The sequence below is a fragment of the Eurytemora carolleeae genome, unplaced genomic scaffold (assembly GCF_000591075.1).
Source record: "Eurytemora carolleeae unplaced genomic scaffold, Eaff_2.0 scaffold702, whole genome shotgun sequence".
Lineage (NCBI taxonomy): Eukaryota > Metazoa > Arthropoda > Copepoda > Calanoida > Temoridae > Eurytemora > Eurytemora carolleeae.
This window is the reverse complement of record NW_019396628.1, coordinates 50,898-73,892: the sequence shown is the minus strand read 5'-3', so window position 1 is coordinate 73,892 and position 22,995 is coordinate 50,898. Positions and strand designations below refer to the sequence as shown.

Sequence of the window (22,995 nt, the reverse complement as noted above, 5' to 3'; positions counted from 1 at the left end):
GGGGGGGGGGGGGGGGGGGGGTTGAGGTTCTTTTCGGGACCTCTTTTCAATATTTTTTGCCAACCTGAGAACTAAGTTGTTTGTTTTCAGAAAAAGCACAAGCTTGAAAACTACAGTAAAGACCTTCATTTTTCTTCAGTATTTTGTGCGCCAGAAGTTCATACTCGTACCTACAATATCATAACAATGTGAACAAAACTATCACACCTTTATTAATAAAACTGATCCACCAAACATTCAGAAAAAAAAACCTTTGAGCACAATTATCTGGTATTGTCAAACTTTTTCTGAGCTCAAGAATTTTAGAAGAAAAAGGCATTCATGAAAAATCCACTCATTTCAATAACACGTCCTTTTTCCTGAATTATAAGTTAATTCTTTTTGAAAATCTTTCAATATCTTTAATATCAAGTTCAGGCGTTGTAAAATAGCGCCAAAGGTGTACAGTGGGGGGGCTATGAGGCTAAGCTACCTCCACCCCGCCACCACCCCCCACCCCTCTGGATCAGTAAAATCTGTGTTTTCCAGGAGGTTTTTAAGTCTCAACAGGTAGTAAGCCCCCCCCCCCGAAAAATTTCTGTATACCCTCCTGAAACGACCCAATCACCTCTTAAAAAAGTACTAATTGTAATCATCACTTACTTAAATAGTGTATCACAGCATTTACAGTTAAGATCTTTGATTATTTCCTTTTCACTCCTTAGAACACTCCAACCCTGAAAATGTAGAAAAACACTGTTGAAACTTCCTGGTAGGTCATATTGGAAAGTTTTGTTTCAATCGAGAATTTTAACAATTTAACTTTGTTGAAAATTGTGAGAATTTAGCTTAGCCATTGGCCAAGTTGAATGCTTTCCAGACGTCTCAGCCGTCTTGCTACAGTTAATGAATCTTAAATCATAAACCAATTTAATAAGTTAGAATTATAATTCCATCTATCTAGATCTAACAAATTATGAGAAAGTATTAATTTATCATAATATATGTTTCGATATTGATTTCCAACGTTTCTGCTATCTGTCGTCTTTAAAATTGATTTAAAATATAATCCCTCTCAACATTGGCATTTTCTTTTTCTGAAGTGAATTTTTATCTCAATTTGAGAATCCCTCCTCTTCCTCCACTTTACCTTCAGCTTAAGCTTGATTTTAGTACCAGAGTTATATTCAAGTTTGTCTTCTGGTCTGAGAAGAGAAATTCTTCTGAGACTTGATGCCTTCTCTAGCTGGCAATCCTTTCTATGCAACCTAGAAAAATATTTAATATTCAAAATGTGTCAAATATCAGGGTTATAATTACTTCTCTCAAACCCCAACATGTAACTGAGAATACAGAAATTAAAGAATTATTTAATTTAGAAAAAAAATATTTCAGCAGTTGATTTGTTGGAAGTCTTAAGACACTAAATTTTTATTGGCAGTGGTGACCAGAAATTAGTGGAATGATTATTTTCCTCTGTACTTTCCTTCTAAATTATTGGTCACCTTGGCTTAAATCAGATATTGATCTGCTTCCGAGTGTTCAAAAACGAGTTTTAAAAATGACTTCAGGCCTCCATAGTACCTCATACCTTGATCAATTAAAGGATGTCAACTTGACTACCTTTGAAGAAAGAAGAATAAGAGGGGATTTAATCCAGACTGATTCTCCATAAGCATGATAATGTTAAAGAAGGTACATGGTTTACAAGATCTGTAGACACAGCTCAGGGAGAAACAAGATTTTCGACATGAAATATGAACCTCAACTCAAAACAGTGCAATCTAGATATTAGGAAAAACTTCTGTAGCTTGAGAGTTATTAAAAGATGGAACAGTTTGCCAATAGTCATTAAAAATGCCACCTCATTGACCAGTTTTAAGAATATGTATGACAAACAAATTTCTTCAATGTGATAAGTGTCAGGGGCGCCGAGATCCCTGGTGAAGGTGTCAGGGGCGCCAAGATCCCTGGTTTAACTTAATGCACTATCAGTAGAAACAAAAAAGATATATTGACTCGCTGAAAATGTCACAAAAGTGATCTCCCAGCGAAAAATTGTCCAGTAATCCAGTAATCCAGTAATATGATGCATAAGTGATTTATCAATTATGATGATTACTAACTTTCAAATCTTCAGCGAAATTTGTATTGCATTAACGAAGACGATAATCATTTCAGTTTTTTGGTTACCACTGTAGTAAACAGGGGTGTATATTAGTTGTGAGACTTATATTTTTCAGAATCATATTTTTTCCCCAAAACTTACAAAACAGGTATAATTTACAGGTTTCGAAGTTTGGCTGCGGCAAAGAAAATGTAGTAGTAAAATAGAGCGTTTTGGTTGCCTAAAAAAGGTCAACTTCAAGGTCCCCCTGAGTTTTTTGTTATTTTTTTGTGTGGTTTTTTCCCTTCCCTTTTTCTTCTTTTCCATTCCTCCCTTTCCCTTCCCTTTTGCCCCTTTTCCCTTCCCTCTTGCCCCTTTCCCTTCCCTCTTGTCTCTTTCCCTTCCTTCTTGACCCATTTACCTTCCATCTTGCCCCTTTTCCCCTTCCCTCTTTCCCCTTTTCTCCTCCCTCTTCCCATTTTTCCCTTCCCTCTTCCCCTTTCCCTTCCCTCTTCCCCCTTTTCTCTTACCTTTTCCCTTCCCTTACCCCTGGTAGTAAAAAAGCTAATTTAGGAAATACCTTAGTAAATGTTTTGTATTAAATGAAGAAACATTACAGTTGTCACAACGAAGAAATGAAGGATTGTCTTTATGATCTTTTTTCCAATGTGTTCTCTACAAACAATAATTTCACTTGAAAGTCCACAGATTATCAACTAATACAAGGTGGTAGTTATGTATCAACTAATACAAGGTGGTAGTTATGGATCAACTAACACAAGGTGGTAGTTATGTTTCAACTAATACAAGGTGGTAGTTATGGATCAACTAATACAAGGTGGTAGTTATGGATCAACTAATACTAGATGGCAGTTATGTATCAACTAATACTAGATGGTAGTTATGGATCAACTAATACAAAGAGATATACATAAAAGTAAGGTATGGGGAAAATCATTCACTCTAAAAACAAACATTCTGGTAGCTAAGATATTTATGTTTGTTTTAAGGGTCCCAACTCCCAATAGTTAATTAGGGAAAATAAATAGTAAAATTTTGGTTAGATGTATGAAAAATGTAATGTCTGAATTATCATTTTTAACAAACAAAAGTTGAAGGAATAAATTATAGGAATTAACTTATTCTTTTTTCGCGCGACTTGATGCTTAAAATTCATTTTTATTTTACGTTAATTTTTACCAAATATCGAATATTTTTGTACCTTCTCATGCCGTTTGCAACCATGAAGACTTTGGAAGGCTTCGTCACACACCTTACAGTGTATAAGCACACCATTATGTATTCTTCTAGAAAATAAACTTATTTGCAATAAAAAGTTTTTATTCGAATTTTTATCTGACAGTGATAACTGGAGGAATTTTATCAAATTAAACTTTAAGAGACTTTACTTGGGTCCTTTCCACAAAAAGTTTGGGACAATCGGTTTTGATATTAGTAGGAAACAAAGAACCAAACCAGACAGAGGAATGAGGGAAAGCAACCTCTCCCTCGAAGCTTCTGAACCTCATTTTACCTATTTGCAACAGTTTGTGTCCCCATAGGGCTTCCGAACCTCCCCCAGACAGTCTTCCGTTTATAATCATAAATTTCTAATTAAAACGGGACTAATTCGATTATTTAAGCACGGTAGTCCATCTATAGTATCCTTAACATTTTCATAGTATTCTTTTTTCTATTCGACAATCATAGTTCGGGCTGGAAAAAAACTTTTTTTTTTTGATATCGCGTTTCTGTTTCCTCTTTCCCCTACCTCTCTCCCTTTGTATTTTATGTTTGTGATTGGTTAGGATTTCCTAGTCTATGCTCTAATTGGTCTAAGAATCTGTTACGTCATAACACAAATTCTGTTTGAAAACAAAAATATTTATATTAAGTTAGTTTACCTGCAAAATAATGCATTAAACAACAATAAAAGGCAATTTTTGCTACACTCTAATTAAAGAAATTGTAATTATCTTTCAATCTATATGAATTTTAAATCTGTAGCGCTTGTAAAAAAAAGCGCTAATAGTTTTAAAATCATTAGGTTATAACAGAGTTTTGTTTTATTAAAATATCTCAATATCTAGAATGTTTTTAGAATAAACATTTTATGAAGAATATTTTTCATTTGTCTACATATTAGTAAAAGCTATTCATAAAAAAGCGCCAACCATTCTAAGATTTGTTGAGAAAAAATTCTATTAAATAAAAGCTAAGCTATTTTCTCCCGATCTTTGATTGTAAAAAAGAAAAAAATGTAATGAAAATGTTAAGGATACTATAGTTGGACTACCGTACTTAAATAATTGAATTAGTCCCGTTTTAAGTAGAAATTTATAATTATAAACGGCAGATCATTCCCGGAGGACTGTTTGGGGGGAGGTTCGAAGACCTTGCCCCCTGCCGCAAACAGGTAAAATGAGGTTCGAAAGCTGTGCGAGGGAGGTTGCCTTCACTCCCACGACAGAATTGCACAATATATAAAAAGAAGCGGGCCAAAAAAATTTGAAATAATTTATGGGAAAGAAATATATACACAAAAGATACATATCAAAGAGGTCAAGTCTATAACAATTATCTAGAAAAAATACATGAAAACGATCAAATTTGTTTTAAGTTTACGAAAAAATATTTCACTCCCTCCCGCCTCCCGGCCTTAGGGGATAACTCTAAAAAATGTATATTTTTACAGCTGTTTTTTTTGCAACAAACAAACCTGTGTTGACTCAAGCCCAGATCTGATTTAAAAGTTTTAGCGCAGAATTCACATCTCAGTAAAATATCTTCATGGGGTGGGGGCACAGCAAAATTCTTTGGGGGTCAGGGGTGGTAATTTAAGAGTGTTTACGGATTTTGGAACTTCCACTCAACATTAAAACAAATTTAACTTACAATTATCTCAAAAATATTAATAGCAAACAAGTCCAATTTGACTTGAATAAGAAGTTTATGGTGTAAAATAAATTTTCCTGACCCCTTCCCCCCTCCTAATACCCCACTGTGAGAGGTGGTAGGTGATCTTCAAACATTTCGTTTATAATTTCATTTTAAAAACGTTAAAACTCTGAATATTGAGGCTTAAAAATTTTAGATTTAAATGTGAGATACATATATGAAAGGGGGCACAGTGGTTTAAAAATCAGGTTTCATAACAGAATATAACTTTTAAACTATTTTGACTTGAAATCCAATACTTCGCAAAGATAGTGGGTGCTATCCATATTTCGCGATATTAATAAAAAAAGTTAAATTGTTTTTTTATGAAGTTGATAAGGCGCCGTGACAAACTCCTGAAAGACAAACTCCTGAAAGACAAACTCCGGAAAGACAAACTCCTGAAAAGACAAACTCCTGAAAAGACAAACTCCTGAAAGACAAACTCCTGACGAGACAAACTCCTGACGAGACAAACTCCTGACGAGACAAACTCCTGAAAATAAAAAATTTAAAATATACATTTTAGGTTTCAGTATCTTATACTAGGAATATATTCGAGCTCTTAAACTAGAAAATATACATTTTTAGGTTTCAGAATCTTATACTAAAAATATACAGGATGTCAGTCAACATTGATCACAATTCTATTAACGCAAACTTTAGGAGAATAAAATCTTAATTAGGTTTACTAAGATATTATTATTATTACCAATCAAAGTATCATGTCCTGCTAACAATGTTTAATACATAATATGATCCTGCCTACCTGTTTGTCGCATTGTGGGCAGATGAAGTCCCTGGAGTCCGGTTTTTCATGTTTAATATTGATATGGTTCACAAGGTTGGATTTATTTATTGTTGAGTAGTTACAGAGGTCACAGTTAAACGGTCTTTTCCATCCATGACGGTACATGTGCTGAAAACATAAGTTTTTAATTCTTCATATACAAGAAATATCATTGATCAAAGTTAAAGACTTAAAAAGATTGTTCAGTAATTTGAATCTACACATGATACCAATATTTCATGAAGAACCCAACTTACTTAATGTACGTACCACTCAAAATAAAGGTCAAAAAGTTTGAGCAAGGATCAAGTATGCCGCGCCTGTGAATTTAGTGTTTGTACATAATAATTTCCAGATATTAGGGGCATCTTTCAGTCGCAAAATGTGTTGCAGGGTAATATTTTTTAAGAATTAATTAATAATTTTTAATACCCTGGGGAAAATTATTTTTTTAAGCGGACATTGGACAGAAGACTTACATTTGAGCCAAAAATTCATTTAATTTTCCTGTTAAAATGATTTTTCCCGCCAATTTAACAAATAAATCCTTGAAAATGTTAAAGATACCAAACATCCTGGGAAAAAATATTTTTAAACGAGGGTGGGGGATTATTTTTCAATGAACCCTGTTCCGTTCCTTTCATATGAAAAAGTGTTCATTTTCAAATATCTGAAAAATCTCTTTAGGCCACAATGTATAAAACCAGATATTAATATTTTCGGGGGAAAAAATATTTTATTACTTGGAATGTTTTACAATGTTGATGGTTCTGAACAAGAAAAAAATAAGTGAAATTTCCCAATAAAAAGGAAAAACAGGTTCAAGAAAATATACACCTCTGAGTCCGAATTTAATGAATTTAAACCGCGTCTCAAATCCAACAAAAACCGGTTCTAATTGAGCGCCGGCTTAGATCTTAAAAAAAAATAATACAATTTTAAGTGTAACCAACCATATTTGAGCCGCGGATTACATTCTTTAAATTCGGCCAAGGCAACGACGTAAACGATCAAATATGTGCCTTGATTTAATTTTAACCTGCATGAGGTGTCCCCATTTGTTTGTTTTCTTCCCGCACTCCTTGCATGAGAAATCTCCATCCATGTTCCTGTGCTTCGTCACATGCTCACGGAAAGCAGTTAGCCCTAACAACAGTTAAATTCAGAAATATCAATATGAAAAATTCCCCCCCTATTGAAAAATATAAAATTAAATAAATTTTAACTTTACAGATATCATACTAATTTCTATATTTCGATCATTTGATGCAATACAATAGATAATCAAGAATTACTTTTCTGAATGAAAATTATTAAAAAGACATAAAATCACCTTTGATTTTGAAGTCAATATTGCAAAGCCTGCACACTAGTTCAGATCTAGGTTTCAGTTTGCTGTTAGCATGCTCCGGAAACTTAGCAATGTGTTCCTTATATTCAGAATTATCAAACCTGAAGAATATTAATGTCAATCCAAAAAGTTGTTCATACTTTCAATTTAAACTTTTTAATCGATTTCAGATATTTTTTTTTGCTATTTTTTATGCCTGAGCCAACTAATTTTAATACATTTTTTAAGTGAACCTATTCAAACCAAATAAGATAATTTATTTTTCAAAAGGGGTATTTTCTAACAAAAGGTTTCACGATAATAAGAATTAAATGTTATATTTTTGAGCGGACAAATAAACCTAGATCCACTACAAATTCAGCACAGGATAAGTACCTACAAATTTCGCTGTTTATTTTGAGCATTACAATAAAGAAGACAGAGATATACCTGGAATTGGGGAGAGAGTTGATTTTATTGATGTTAAACAACAGAAGGTTAAAGAGATAAAAAACATTACCCTCAATATTCTTTACATATTTACCTTTTATTACAACCTCTGCAGGTGTTTGTTTTTGTCTTAACTTCTTTCTTCGTTGCTTCCACATTTTTCGTTTCTTCTTCAGGCTTTTCTTTCTCTGTTATTCCATCGTAATAAGAGCTCAAGGAATCTGATCAGGGGAAAAAAATCATCGACAAGTCGAAGCAAGAGCGATACAGGGGATATGCAACCTTAGATTAATAAAATATATTGACTTTTGATTTTTTCTTCATAAAGCGTGATATTAATATTTCTTTTTAATGATATCTTTACATCGAGTTTAAACAAATTAGGTTAAATTTATCAAAATGAATCATTTTTTGAAACAGGAAATGCTTGCAGATGCATTATCGTCCAAAATGTTTCTAAACCCTTCCTAGTAGTGAAAAAGAAGCAACAAACTAGTTGGAAGGTTTGGACGATTTAGTTAATGCATTTAGCTGACTGGAATTATTTTGATGGGGATTAAACAAAATTGAAACAAATATTTGGAAAGTAAAACCTTTTAGTCAAAGTGTTCAAAAAAGCAAAAGTTTCAAAATTTTGAATAAATCTAAGAAAATTTTTACACATTTTGGCAGAAGTTTGTTTACCTATGGTCATATTAGGATCATCATCATCTAGTTTAGATACTTCCCAGTTTAAATATGTATTATTTTCATTCTCATCATCCTCAGCAGTAATTCGAACCTCATCTTCATCATCAGTCATTTCAACCTCATCATCCTTTCCGTCCAACTCATCTCTGCTCTCACTCCCATCAGAGTCTTAAAAAAAACATATTTTTCTAGCATTTTGAAACGAATCATCTTGAATATCAATTCTTTGCTTTGTCACTTAATTATTGTTTTAATCATTTCAAATTCATAAACAATTTGATCAACACCAACGACCCAACATAGAAAATATCCCCTTAGAGTTCCCAATTTTTTATTAAAGGAAATAAAAATTTTATATTAAAATCAAAAAAAATGTCCAGCCTTATAATAAACAATTGATTATTACTTTTAAAATGATATTTTTCAAATAAAAAACTATTTTCACTTTGTGAAAAATAAAGTTTCGAATTTTTTCGATTCAGCACAACTGTAAAGACATTTTTACCTTACCATTTTCAAAGATAATGTCAACATCGTTCTCATCATCCTCATCATCTCCTTCCGACACAAGTACAGGTCTAAAAGTTAACTTCTTATTTTACAGAACCTTTTCCAAATGGTTGTCAAAGGAAATGTAAACGTAATTTCAATTGACCCTCCATTTAAAAAATAAAAGCCGCCTTGGGCGCAGAATATTCTGTATTTTTGACCTGTGTTGAGTTCACACGGAAATTCGAGCACTTTTAGAAAGAAAAACACACACAGGTTCACTGGCCTCGATGGCCAGTAAAAGGTTCTAAAGGTATTGCCATCTATGAATGTAGGCCGGAGAGTCACTTCAAATAACACTTACAGTCCATTTAAAGGACAACCAGTTGTATGATGAAGTTAGTGGGTTGTTACCTAACCGAAATATGAAATCAATATTAACGTTTTTAAGTCAGGATTTGTTTTATATATATATGTTATGATTTATTGTAATTAAAGAATACATCAAGATTATCTTCTTCAATTTCAAATTTCCATTTTTCCTAAAATAGTCTGGCTGGCTTTTTTTTGCCTTTTCTTCCGTACCTGTATCCGGATTTTATCAATAAATCTAATAGTTTATCAATAGATTTTCGGTTTTAAAATCTTACCTGTAATGTGGATTGTGAAAATTAGAAGAACTAAGGATTTGAACAACTTTTCCTTTAGACCGGAAATCATCCTAAATAGTTTATCATTAAAGGAACCTCCCTAAATAGATGACAAGATTGTAATAACATTACCTAACCATGCATCATTCATTATTTATTTTCCCATTTATATTAGAAAATTCATGAGGCGCAATGTTTGAGGTTTTCTTAAGTAAATGTTGCTTTTTCGGAGGCACGGTAAAAAAAAAAAAGCCTGAATGATCCCGTCCCAATTTTATTATTTATAAAATTTAAATACATTCTCCCGGAGGGGGGGGGGGGGGGGAGTATTTGCTCCTGCTTAAATGGTAACTGTTTCTGCCAACCTTATGTACAACCCCTAGAATATGAAGCAACTCCTTCTCTCTCGTCGTAAACTCTAGAGTTCCAAGTTCTACCAACTTACGCAAACTCTAAGAAATAAAACAAACTTTTTTATTTTTAACTTTCTACGTATTGAAAAATGTTGTCAACTACTCATTAACGTAAATCCAGATAGATAAATGCTCTAATATATTTAAATATAACTGTTTGGCTCTTCATAAAAAAATTGCGGTTTAAGGTTCACTATTCACAAAGCTAGGGTAACCTTTCCTAATATCCGAACACCAAAAAATGGAACGGAAAGTTATCAAATGATTTGTGTCGAATGAATTTCGAGTTTAAAAATTGAAAAAGCAATAGCGTTTTATAAAACGTAATTTTGTAATCAAGTTTCAGCTCCAATACAGAATTAAAATGGATTTCAAGTGCTTCATGTAACTTTAAAGATTTCAACTGTAACGTCGAAATAAACTGAAAGTGAGCGATCTATATAAAAAGTGTTTCCTAGTGGCTAGTATACCTGGAAAACTAAATTTCTTGAGAAATTTGGAAGGATTAGAACAAGATCATCTGAAGCATCAGAACCGGCCAACATTTCCTAATAATCAAATCTAACAAATCAAAAATTGATTATTTGACTATTTTAAAGAGGAGTATTTTAACCTTTTCTGATCAATAATACGGAAATTACTGCATTTTTCTATCCTGAAAAATGTTTCATTCGAACTTACTCCAAAGTTTCCGAAGCATAAATCCGCAATTCACTTTTACAGAAACCCCGCAATTGCAAAAAATCAATTTTTACAATGAAAAACGTGCAAAAAAATTTCATTTTCTCCTTATTAGGGTGCCGTTGTGAATAGGACATGCTCATCTATAAATAGAGGGTCGATTAACGTAACCATACGCTCAATTATCCTAGGTTAAAAGGGTACCTTAAGATATTTACTTGATGCCGCGAGAAGAAGCGAGTTCCAAAATATAGGTCCGTCAGAGCAAGAGATCTGAATTAGAGAAAATAATTCATCAGATTGTAGGAAATAATACAACAAAAAAATAATTTTATAAAAATAGTTGAAATAAAGGGACGCAGCGCTCTGCCCCCTGCCTAGTCCTAGTAACAGCGTTTGGCCCATAAATTGTTTAAACCAAACCTAACTTTGTTACGTTTATTAAAATTTAATTTTGCTTAAATCAAAGTTGAAATTTAGGTCACGTACAAAATTGATACGGGGGGGGGGGGTGGACCAAAAATCTTATACTTTGACTGAACCAAGGCCTAGCGTCCAGATTTTTGGGAACTCTTTACCTGTGTGTCCATGAAAGAGTCTCCAACAGAGAGCAGAGTTTGTATTTTAGACATTAGACCAGGATCGGGAACATACATACTTATCTTAAATACAGATCATAAATAACTTCGTTACATTTTTTCAATATTCGCTTCTATGTAAACGGCAAAAATTGAAAGTTAGCTTTAAAAAAATGAATGATTTGGTACCACCAAGCGATTAAACTAGCCATGATCTAGAAGTCAGCTGATCTAAATCCAACTTTTAAATGGGTCTATTCGGTCGAGAGTCGCTGTTTTAATTGTAGAGTAATATCTATATTCTGGGCTAACCGTACCTATTAATAAGAAGGCCCTATTAAAAATCTGTTCTCAATGATAGTATAACGAAAAAGAACTAAAAAATCAAACTCGTTCCGCTTCCTTTATTACACAAAATAAAACCTAAGAAACAATTTACTTGGAATTTGAGAGTTTTCCATCAGCTCTTCTAATATAAAAATAAAACGGTAGTTTCCTAGTATACAATTTTCTTAGCTATCAATTTTTTACATCATTTTTTAACGATTTTTAGGTAGTCGCACATGGATAAAGTTGATCTTGTGGCCGCAGCGCCCGGCCCCTTAACCTGTCCTAGCCTCAGCGCTCGGCTTAGAAAGTGTCTTAACCTAACCTAACCCTAAATGTAGACTAATTTGTTGAAAATTGGTACAATTGAAGGTCTGTCCTAACCGCAGCGCTCGGCCAAGAATTTTTNTTGTCCAAAAATTGTTCTCTAGGACAGACCCGGTCCAAAAATCGTATAAGGACAGACCCAATAAAACAATTTGGTAAATTCCTAAAATAAAATTTTTGGACCTCCCCTCCCACCCCCTCCTATCAATTTTGTACATGGATCTTATGTAAAATACATGGATATAATTGACCATGTGGCCGCAGCGCCCGGTCCTCTAGCCTGTGCCAGCCGCGGCGCTCGGCCCCCTAGCCTGTCCTTGCCGGTGCGTTCGGCCCCCTAGCCTTATATTAGCCGCAGCGCTCGGCCCAGAAAGTGTCTTAACCTAACCTAACCCTAAATATATACTAATTTTGTTGAAAATTGTTGAAAAAGTACAAAATTAATAGGAGGAGGGAGGTGGGGGGATCCAAGAATCGTATAATAGGTCGGACCCAACAATACCTTGAACTTAAATTTCGAATTTCGATAGAATTTGTTTAAATTTCAGATGAACGCTCTTTGTTGAAAATCTGGGACTCATTGCTACAGTGCCGCGCTGAATTATGTAAAAGAGAATTACAGTTAAATTGTCGTCTTCTTACATGATGCTTTATCAGTAGAACTAATGGTCGATTTAACAAAAAATGACATACAACACGCAGCAGGGGCGGACTACAGGAGGGCCTTGGTTCACGGGCCCCACCATGAGCTCCTGGAGGGGGTATATTGCCCCCCTTAGCAAAAGTCCTAGTTGCGCCTCTAGTCTATCTGGTTTGTGGACAAGAATTGTGGATTTAAATTTTCCTAATTTGTCGATTTTTAACATTTTTAAGTAGGGCACCCTAGTTCAATTCAATTAAACAACAGGGGCGGATACAGGGGGGCGGGGGACATTCGCCCACCCCCCTGAATTGCGCAAAAGTTTTGCAAATGGAGACCCTATCTTTTGATTTCACTTTCCATGCAGGTAGATTTAGTGAAACCACCATGTGAAATTTAAATGTTAGCCAATAGAAAAACAAGAATGTCTCCATATTTTTCCTCAAACTGCTAGAGGTTGCCGTTGTGAATAGGGCATGCAGGGGATCTCAATACCTGGAGGGTTATTTCAAAATATTATGTCCTCAGTTTTAACAATAGTCCAAAATAGGTACTTTGCAACCATGAAAAATAAACTTCTGTAATTATTTCGACTTTAAAAATATCAAATAAACCATGTATGTAGTGATTCAAAATTCTTGTTAAATGGTTCATGATAATTATGATCGGGCCGGCATACTAACTACGTTTAAACTTATGATATATAATATATATTTATTTGTAGATTCTTTTAGACAACATTTTTGATAATTATAGTTGTGTATACAGTGAAAACATATTTAGAAACTAATTAAAGAATAATTGAGAAAACAAAGTTTTGATGGATATATCCTCAATATAATACCTGTTTTATATATGTATATAAATTATGCTCATGATTAAGGGGAGTGACCGGCAATGTATGGTAATTGAACTGAAAATGTAGTATTGTTATTGTGATTTTTTTGTATTTTACAGAGGAAGACAAAATATTTAAAGGAAGAAATATCAAATATATCTTGAAATTTCTTAAATTTAAATTTGTTTAATCTTACAAAAAATCCAAATCTAATTAGAGAACATCTTTATGTTAAAGGAACTAAAACGTAATTTCAAGTGATCCTCCATGCAAAGATGACAATGCCTGATAAACAACGGTACCCTTAAAAGCTTTGTTGATCAAGTATCAATTAGATATATACGATTATAACTTTGAAAACTGATTTTTTTTAACTGTGCAGTTTCACTAAACAAATTTCTACTGAAGGAATACATATATATATAGGAATTATACAGAATCAAAACACTTTTAAAACTAGAAAAAACGACGTTGTCTTCCACATTTTTGGTAAGATAAAGGTTTTTAAGGTATGAAAGGTTGTGAATCGGGCATTGCCATCGTTGTATGAAGGGTCACTTGAAATTACGCAATCCCATGTAAATTATGTCAAACGGAAATTAATCTAATCCTTCTTTTTAAAACCCCCAGTTGCATTATTCAATGAAGCATTTATTTGCAATTTTTGTTTTGTCCAAATTGTCGTTTTAGAATTAACCAGAAAATACTGTGTTCAGGGGCGTAAATAGAAATTTTTCCACGGGGGGGGGGGGGTCTTCATCTTTTATTAACTTTCCGGAAAAAGGGGGGGGGGTTGGGGACCTAACCCCCCCCCCCCCGTTTTGGATCACAGTTCTCACTTAACTGGGGGGGGGGGGCAGTTCCAAGAGCCCCTTCAATATATACTCCCCTAAATACATATATAAGATATATGGTCGTATGTTTAAATGTGTATATAAGTAGTAGAATAATGTAAATTGTAGAAATATTGTAGAACAAAACAAAATTGTGATTTGATTGATTAACAGATTCTATTTAAGACGGTTGAGTATAGTATCGCAGATGGTGAAGAGCGTATTCTTGTAAATACTATCGTTAAGGTCTCTGATAGCGTCTAGCGCAGCTTCACAATGTTGACCGGCCAACTTCTTAGTTTCAGCCAAACCTGAAATTGATTTGATATATTTAATGCAATAACAAAAGCAATTTACGCCGGATTCTAAAATTCAAAGTGATGACAATAAAAGAGAGATTGTCGTCTTCACTTTTTCTTCTGAAAAAAAATCCTGAAAGGGAGATTTCAAAGAATTGGAAAATCATTCACGGTATTTTTAATAAAAAAATGCGAAGACGACAACCATTCGGTTTAAAATTGTTAATCACCTTAAAAGTGTAAAATTAAATGATTTTTCTATTCTTTTTTTATAGGATTTGTTTTACATTGAAATTATCAAATCAAAAATTATTTTCTTTATTAAAAAAATACAGACCTCCGGAGCTCACAGCGCACTCGAATGCTCTCTCAACATCTCCAGGTTCACTGAAGAAAATAGCTATTTCATAATGCAATCTTTTAAAGGGACTGTAGACATAATGCAATCTTTTAAAGGGACTGTAGACGTAATTTCAAGTGACTCTCCATTCATAGAGATCACAGTTAAAGGTTTAAAAGATGTCTTCGTGAACCGGATATGCCCCTTTTTTCAAATAAAGGGACACTTGAAATTACAAGGACAGTCCCTTTAAATGCTATTGGGGAGGGGGAGAATATGAATTTAGAAAAGAGAAAACTTAAGTTTCATCGAAAGTTTGTAAATATGACTTTAACCTCAATTATATTAAAATAGAATGTTTTTATTTTAATCAATTCAATCCTAAAAATATTGAAACATTTGTTTAAGTCTAGTTACCTAAATCTTCTTGCAATCATATCATTTAACTCAGGAAACTCCTTTGTAGCGAAGAGAACTGGCGCAGTGGCGAGCCCTAGCTCTAGATCGGCGGCCGCAGGTTTTCCAAGCTGCTCCGACGAAGAGACGAAATCCAGAAGATCGTCGACGAGTTGGAATGCAATCCCAATATGTTTTCCGTAAAGAAATGCTGAGTGGGACTTTTCTAAGGTTTCACCTGAACAATTAGATGATGAATCGACCAATAGTTGACGAGTTTTTTTATGGTTGATTAGTTAACAGTTTTTTGATTAATTTGTCAACAGATGAAGCTGTTTGACAATTTATTCTAATTGTTGATTGTGAATAGTTTGTCTGAATGGTTAATAGTTTGTATAAATGGTTGATTGGTTGCGATTTGTCTAAATACTTAAGACTGTTTGACATTTTGTCTAAATGGTTGGTTGACAGTTTGTCTAAATGGTTGATTGGTTGACAATTTGTCTACATAGATGATTATTTGACAATTGGTCTAAATGGTCGATTGGTTGACAGTTTGTCTAAATGGTTGATTGGTTGACAATTTGTCTACATAGACCATTATTTGATCATTTTGTAAAAATGGTTGATAATTTTTCTAAATATAAGAAAAAAAAGCCCGCCCCGCCCCCCAGTATTAAGATCTAGACCGCCTACAGGATTAAGAACACGTAAGCTCTATAAGTGTACGTGTTAAAAAAAATATAGTAAAAGATGAAATGTGAACCTGCTAGAACTGCATTAGCCTGACACGAGTAGGCCATCAGGCTGGCGGTCTTGTTGAAGGATTTCTGTAGATAGGCCTCAAACCTTTCATTCTCTTCAACCTTTACTCATCCTTTCATTTATTCACCTATACATTTATTCACCTATTCATTCACCTATTTATATATCCTTTCATTTATTCATCCCTTCATTTATTCATTTCTTATTATTCACTATTAAGATTTTAGGCCTAAACCTTTCATTCTCTTTAACCTTCATTCATCCTTTCATTTACATTTATTATTTATCATTCATTATTAAGATTTTACTCTTTGACCTCAAACCATTCATTCTCTTCAACCTTCATTCTTTTATTCATCCTTTCATTTATTCATTTATTCATCTATTATTCATCATTCATTATTAAGATTTTAGGTCTCAAACCTTTCATTCTCTTCAACTTTCATTCATCCTTTCATTTATTCACCTATTAGTTTATTTTTCATCTATTTATCCATGCTATTTCTCATTATTCATTTATTTCTACATTGACCTATTCCATGTCCATTGATTTTTTTCTTTTCTTTTTAGAACGAATAGAGTTTGTTTATCAAAAAAAAATTTAAACTTTTTTGATTCTTTAATTTTTATTATTTGCTAGTAAATTTTTTTATTCATTTCGGAATCATGTTTTTCCATAATGCCATTTACAATTCTAATTACATAACATTGATTTTACCCTTTAAGGATTTGAGTCTTTGCAACAAACTCTGATTTTCTAATTCCTATATCTATGCAACCCAATGTCACAGACTTCAGATATTTCAAACTATGAGTTCTGTTTGATCAAATAAAAGTCTGAAATATTAAAGATTTACATCATCAGGTTGCAAAGGTATAGGGATTAGAAAATTTGAGTTTGTGGCAAAGGCTCAGTTCTTTGAAAGTAAAAATTGTTACTAAAATAATGGCACGATTGTAAAGTTAAAAAATATCAAAATAATATTTTTTAAAAGAAGAAGAATTTTTTCATCCACAAATTCATTCATTTAAATGTTTTTGTTTTGTTTTATTTATTGATTTGCTGCAAAAGCTGGTCCAAAATATGGTGAAAATATTTTAGAAAGGATTCCTTGTTCTGCATTTGCATCAGTTCTCCTTGTACTAAATCTGTAAGTACACGAGACAGTAGTACAATAACTTCCTAGAATATAAGATATTATGTACATTGTATACGAGAGAGAATTGCAATAACATTCTAGAATATAAAATAGTATGTACAATACATAGTAGTACAATAATATCCTAGAATACAAGATATTATGTACAAGATACATCAGTACAATAACATCATAGAATACAAGATATTATGTACAAAATACATCCGTACAATATCATCATAGAATATAAAATATTATGTACAAGATACATTAGTACAATAAGATCATAGAATACAAGATATTATGTACAAGATACATCAGTAGAATAACATCCTAGAATGCAAGATATTATGTACAAGATACATCAGTACAATAACATCCTAGAATACAAGACATTATGTACAAGATACATCAGTACAATATCATCCTGAATGAAACAATTTTAGAATGGATGTTCAAAGAAAAAGTACTGTAATAATCCACAACTAGGACAGTACAGTACATCTAGAGTATAGTTCTTAATCATGAATTACCGTATTATCTACAGCTAGGATAGTACAGTACATCTAGAATATACATCTTAACAATGAATTACCGTGTTATCTAGAGCTAGGATAGTACAGTACATCTAGAATATAGTTCTTAATCATGAATTACCGTATTATCTACAGCTAGGATAGTACAATACATCTAGAATATACATCTTAACAATGAATGACCGTATTATCTAAAGCTAGGATAGTATAGTACATGTAGAAAATACATCTTAATAATGAATTACGTATTATCTACAGCTAGGATAGTACAGTACATCTAGAATATATCATGAATTACCGTATTATCTACAGCTAGGATAGTACAGTACATCTAGAATATAGTTATTAATCATGAATTACCGTATTATCTACAGCTAGGATAGTACAGTACATCTAGAATATACATCTTAATAATGAATTACCGTATTATCTACAGCTAGAATAGTACAGTACATCTAGAATATACATTTTAATAATGAATTACCGTATTATCTACAGCTAGGATAGTACAGTACATCTAGAATATACATCTTAATAATGAATTACCGTATTATCTACAGCTAGGATAGTACAGTACATCTAGAATATAAATCTTAACAATAAATTACCGTATTATCTTCAGCTAGGATAGTACAATACATCTAGAATATACATCTTAATAATGAATTACCGTATTATCTATTTTAGCCATTAGTCTACTACAGACAGCTAGGATATAGTCTCCACAGTGGGTTGACTTGAGGGAGTTCCAGACCATGTTCACGCTAGCCTTACCTCGCCTCGTCTCAGCGTGATCTTAATCAGAAAATATTTTTTAGAAATCCATGTAAATAAAGTAGTAATCTCTGTTAGTCTGTTTGTTTGTATTTCAGATCATAACTCATAAACCCATGGACCGATTTACCTCAAATTTTGTTTAGAAAATTCAAATTTAAGTGGGTTGACTTTAAATGCCAAAAGTTTAGTTTTCAGGCAAAGCTGGGTCCCCAAGCTAGAATCAAATAAAATTGTATAAGATTTAACTTACTATCCACCTGCACTCCATTACCCTTAGTGTTCATTTTTATATAATGATTAGCATTCATAATTATCAATTACAAATTAACACATAAAGTTTGCAGCCTGCGTCATATATACAAACAGATATTACGTTGTACCGTTGCAATTTTCAATTACATGTACACATAAAACTGTGGAATAGGACGAGGATTTGGTAAATCTGTAGTAGCAATAAAGCAAATAATTTTAAAATGAACTTGTTAACTAAAATAGGACTTTATACACTGAAAAATGACTATTCTTTTTGTTCATTGCACTATTTCAAATCATAAAATAATAATAATAATCGCCGTCAACCCTTATCCACTAAGGAATAGGCTTGAACTCCCTCCCAGTTAAGTTCTATAATGGATTAACTCATTGAAGAGCTCAGTGTAAATTCATTAGAGTCTTCCTATTTCACAGTTTTATGGGTCCCACTGTACATAGATTTATATTGAACTTACCTAATACATCATCATGTACAAGGCTGGCAGTATGAATCATCTCACTAACTATTGCTACAAGTCTTTGTTTCTTCTTGATATCAAGGTTATCAACTGAAATAATAAATTATTATTGGAAAGGGTTGTGAACCAATTTGAAAATTAAATTGCAATACCATTCAACAAGATTCAGGACAATCTCATTCTTCAAAAATGTCATGTAAAAAATAGTAAATCAAAATGCATGAGAGCAAAAAAGGCAAATTTTTATCATGAAAGCTTGCATGATGTGTGTCTTGTTTTGATTACAAAAATGTATATTTTCCAAAGTGCGAACAATCCCTTTCAGATAAACTTCAATTTGGGGAACAATCCCTTTTGCATAAACTTCAATTTGGTGAACAATCCCTTTCAGATAAACTTCAATTTAGGGAACAATCCCTTTCAGATAAACTTCAATTTGGGGAACAATCCCTTTCAGATAAACTTCAATTTGGGGAACAATCCCTTTCAGATAAACTTCAATTTAGGAAACAATCCCTTTCAGATAAACTTCAAACTTGGTGAACAATCCCTTTCAGATAAATTTCAATTTGGGGAACAATCCCTTTCAGATAAACTTCAATTTGGTGAACAATCCCTTACAGATAAACTTCAAGAACAATCCCTTTCAGATAAACTTCAATTTGGTGAACAATCCCTTTCAGATAAACTTCAAATTTTTATTGAAATCATATTGTTCGGTAAAGTTCATCTAAAAGTGAACATTTAATAAAAAGAGTTTAATGGGATCATAATTGTTAAAATATTTGACAATCATGGAAAATAACAATTGCAAACATCCTGCAGCGTCAATTCTAAAGATCATTGCAAGTCTGATTTCCTAAGCGTGACCGTCGTCACATATTTTGTACAGTGGTAATATGATACGTTGTACATAGTTGACTGTAGTATGTACAGGGCATGTTTGTGAAATATGAATTTCAAAACAAAGTGTAACAGTTATCATTAGACCTCAGACATAAGACAATTTTTGCTGTACAGTCTACATCGCTAAATTTCACACTTACTTTTTAAAACTTCAGTCTTTTTTTCTTATTTAGACGAAATCTTTAAAATTTAGGTTCTAAAAGGTATGACCAATAAAAATTAATGTTTATGCACGTTTGGTCCAAAAAAAGAATGTAACAAAAGATTTAAAAAACTGAATTTTCAAAAAGAAAAACAATTTCGTATATAGTAGGGTTTCCAATCTAAATTGGCCGTTGCACGGAATTGCGCGGAATGGCGCGGAACTGCGCGGAATTTCAGGTAAAATCCACTTGTGATTGAGACTCTATTTTGAAATAATGATGCTATGATGATGCTAATTACCCGCTCCGTTGTGGGCGTTGTAGGCGTGTCCAACACACAATGCAATCACAGGTCTAAAAAATTCAAGTTTCAATTGATTAAAAATTTAAAAAAAAACTAGAAAAATGTTTAAGTCAAAATAAAATTTTTATGAAACTTTTGTGTGCTTTATCATGCACTTATGGTCACTTCATAGTAAAATACATTATAGAGGTTCCATCTCTAGTAATCATCGTGCTGTGATATTAGATTAGCATTATATTTTGGCACGCACGCTGCTAAGTTTCATTGTTTCCCGGATTTTCTGCAATAATTTAGAATATTTTGTTCAACTTAATGAAAAAAATTGAACTTAACTTTTATTTTTAGTTTCTGCTTTGTTAAAAAGCTTCTTTTATCTATAAATAATCATTGCATTAAAAAGTACACAAACATCAAATAAATTTCCTAAAGCACTATTATTTTGGCAAGACATGTCAAAGTTGCTGGACTTTTCTCTGTATCTCTAAGGTTCTAACCTTTTTAGATTATATTTTGTTCTTCGGAACAAGTTGTAATCTAAAAAGGCGAGAACCTTCGAGATATAGAGATAATTTGCATCAAAAATCTTTATAGCACCACCCCGAACTAACCAGAGAGAGAAGCATTCGGTTTCTTATATTTGAAATATAACGTGTTTTGGTTTATAATTCAACACCCCTTAAACTTACAGATTAATTCATTTTATACTTTTTTATTCCAAATGTATATGCCAACAAAAAATAATCTCAGAAAAAGTCTATAAAATTATGTAAAAGGGGTCAAATTGTCATCAAAAGTCACAGCTTTCTGAAATATTGACAGAACCGTTAAATTCACGTGTGTTAAAAATAGTTAAAATTCCTATTTTATCAGAAAGGAAAAACCTCTCACCTAATTGCTTTTCCTTGTCCATCAAAATAATATTTTGCCATGTCTCTTAGTTCACTATTCTCCTCAAGTTGATATTCTAACTCCTAAAATTAAGCAAATATGATTCCGGTGTTTTGATTTGATAATAGACTAACCTATCTCTAGAACTAACCTATCTCCAGAACTAACCTATCTCTAGAACTAACCTATCTCTAGAACTAACCTATCTCTAGAACTAACCTATCTCCAGAACTAACCTATCTCTAGAACTAACCTATCTCTAGAACTAAACTATCTCTAGAACTAACCTATCTTCAGAACTAACCTATCCCTAGAACTAACCTATCTCTATAGAGCTAACCTATCTCTATCTCTAACCTGATGAATCTCTTGAAACATAGTATTAAGATCTCTATCCACTAGTTCTCTGGGGGAAACAGTAGCTTCTGCCTTCTGCTGCTGTTGACCCTGGGAAAAAAGTGGTATAAAATATATAAACATACTTTACAGGGTGTTCTAGAATAAAAGGGAGATGGCAGTTTTTGAAGCCTTTTTGAAGCACTTAGGTTAAGGTATACTAACTTTGGGGCTCTTTTTTTACATATTTTAATCCAAAGTCTTGCTTTTGATGTTAAGTGGGTCCAATTCGTCCAATATCAGAGTATATGGTTGTTCTTATATTGATGTATCTATATACATATAAAGTAGTAATCTCTGTTTTCTTGTCTTGGTGTTTGTTTGTATATCCAATCATAACTCAGGAACTCAGGAACTCCTTGACAGATTTTCTTGCCCAAATTTGGATTGAGGAACTCTGTAGAACCCCGAAAATGTTCTAAGTTTAATAGCGAAGGTTAAGTTTTCAGGCAAAGGCATGGATTCGCAAGCTAGATATTTATTAAAACTCTATGCTCTTATATATTTATATATATGTACGCCATAGCTGGACAAAAAGTCTGAACCAAATCGGCAAATTTTTGGGGGAACCCTCGTATATCCCAGAAATTTGTGAAAAACCACGGGCAACGCCGGGCAGTCAAGCCAAGCCAGCGTCTAATTAAATTAACAAGTATTCACCTGTGAAGATGGGCCTAGGGAAACTGATCTAGTTTGTCGAGTATAGATGGAGCTGCTTCCAGCATCCTGACCTAGCTGACGGATCTGCTGCTGCTGGGTACCAGCAGCTGCTCCTTTTAGACAGCTGCTTCCTTGGAGCAGAGTTTTCTTCTGCAGCTGAGCAGCTCTTTCAACCAATTTCAATGCTGCTCGCATTGTCAAGAATTCTGAAAGTTTGCTTTTGAAATGTTTTACATTGTTTAAATGAGAATTGTACACATGTACACAGATTTTGTATACTATGCACTCTGAGTCTGAAACGTATGAGTAAAAATACCTTGCAATTGAATAAAAGGACTTTTCATTGAGAGACAAATGGCCAATTTTTTAGACGTTCTAACATATGCTGAACCATAGTTACACTGTCACTATGTTACGCTTTACCAGAGCAGTGTAGATAGATAGATACGATCTATGGTAATTCATGAATAAGTTAAATTTGTGGCCAATTTCTTATTCATTTAACAACAACATTTAGGTACAACTATAGGTCGTTAGGTCGTAGGTTTTTTACTTTATAGTAAATATTAGACTGTGTCTGCTATCAATAGTAAAAATACAAACCTTAAATATGCAGCTGAATACCAAGTTTTTCAATTACATTAAAAGATTAAGTT

The 22,995-nt window shown here is 33.0% G+C and overlaps 3 protein-coding genes and 1 long non-coding RNA gene across 5 annotated transcripts in view; all 4 read right to left on the bottom strand.

Annotated features, from left to right (window-relative positions):
• Positions 1-2,757, bottom strand: part of LOC111706555 (PR domain zinc finger protein 5) — a 10,998-nt gene extending 8,241 nt beyond the window's left edge. Inside the window, exons 1-4 of the mRNA XM_023479451.1 lie at positions 2,667-2,757; positions 1,130-1,247; positions 643-716; positions 65-170 (exon numbers count right to left, since the gene is read on the bottom strand). The gene's annotated coding sequence lies outside the window, so the exon portion shown is untranslated. The remainder of the gene's footprint in view (positions 1-64; positions 171-642; positions 717-1,129; positions 1,248-2,666) is intronic.
• Positions 2,758-2,904: 147 nt separating this feature from the next.
• LOC111706552 (uncharacterized) lies at positions 2,905-4,883 on the bottom strand. Of its 2 annotated transcripts, none has more exons than XR_002766255.1 (3): positions 4,806-4,883; positions 3,309-3,393; positions 2,905-2,942 (listed from the first exon to the last, which is right to left on the bottom strand). It is a non-coding gene; the product is annotated as an uncharacterized LOC111706552 (long non-coding RNA). The 2 variants fall into 2 exon arrangements; XR_002766256.1 differs by lacking the exon at positions 2,905-2,942 and adding an exon at positions 2,964-2,998.
• Positions 4,884-5,563: 680 nt separating this feature from the next.
• On the bottom strand, positions 5,564-12,336 carry LOC111706551 (zinc finger and BTB domain-containing protein 17). Its single transcript, XM_023479445.1, has 13 exons — positions 12,251-12,336; positions 11,095-11,178; positions 10,721-10,789; positions 10,306-10,383; positions 9,788-9,874; positions 9,423-9,493; positions 8,794-8,861; positions 8,278-8,451; positions 7,688-7,814; positions 7,147-7,265; positions 6,853-6,959; positions 5,793-5,942; positions 5,564-5,593 (listed from the first exon to the last, which is right to left on the bottom strand). The coding sequence occupies exons 2-13, from the start codon at positions 11,170-11,172 to the stop codon at positions 5,564-5,566; spliced, it is 1,158 nt and encodes a 385-aa protein (XP_023335213.1). The 5' UTR covers positions 11,173-11,178; positions 12,251-12,336.
• A 1,881-nt stretch (positions 12,337-14,217) lies between these two features.
• LOC111706560 (decaprenyl-diphosphate synthase subunit 1) lies at positions 14,218-22,586 on the bottom strand. Its single transcript, XM_023479455.1, has 11 exons — positions 22,340-22,586; positions 21,641-21,730; positions 21,284-21,366; positions 20,393-20,445; positions 19,040-19,132; positions 18,205-18,329; positions 16,971-17,042; positions 15,861-15,960; positions 15,116-15,332; positions 14,696-14,745; positions 14,218-14,370 (listed from the first exon to the last, which is right to left on the bottom strand). The coding sequence occupies exons 1-11, from the start codon at positions 22,532-22,534 to the stop codon at positions 14,237-14,239; spliced, it is 1,212 nt and encodes a 403-aa protein (XP_023335223.1). The 5' UTR covers positions 22,535-22,586; the 3' UTR covers positions 14,218-14,236.
• Positions 22,587-22,995: the final 409 nt, after the last annotated feature.

What these genes read in the sequence shown, in the direction of transcription:
- LOC111706560 (XM_023479455.1), bottom strand. Translation starts at nt 22,534, where the DNA reads ATGCGAGCAGCATTGAAATTGGTTGAAAGAGCTGCTCAGCTGCAGAAG. An exon ending in CAACGCCCACAACGGAGCGG is followed by an intron (nt 19,133 to 20,392) that starts GTAATTAGCATC and finishes TTATTATTTCAG; the next exon opens with TTGATAACCTTGATATCAAG. An exon ending in TGATGCAAATGCAGAACAAG is followed by an intron (nt 15,961 to 16,970) that starts GAATCCTTTCTA and finishes GGATGAGTAAAG; the next exon opens with GTTGAAGAGAATGAAAGGTT.
- LOC111706551 (XM_023479445.1), bottom strand. Translation starts at nt 11,172, where the DNA reads ATGTATGTTCCCGATCCTGGTCTAATGTCTAAAATACAAACTCTGCTC. An exon ending in TTTCACAATCCACATTACAG is followed by an intron (nt 8,862 to 9,422) that starts GTAAGATTTTAA and finishes GTTAACTTTTAG; the next exon opens with ACCTGTACTTGTGTCGGAAG. An exon ending in TGATCCTAATATGACCATAG is followed by an intron (nt 7,815 to 8,277) that starts GTAAACAAACTT and finishes TCCCCTGATCAG; the next exon opens with ATTCCTTGAGCTCTTATTAC.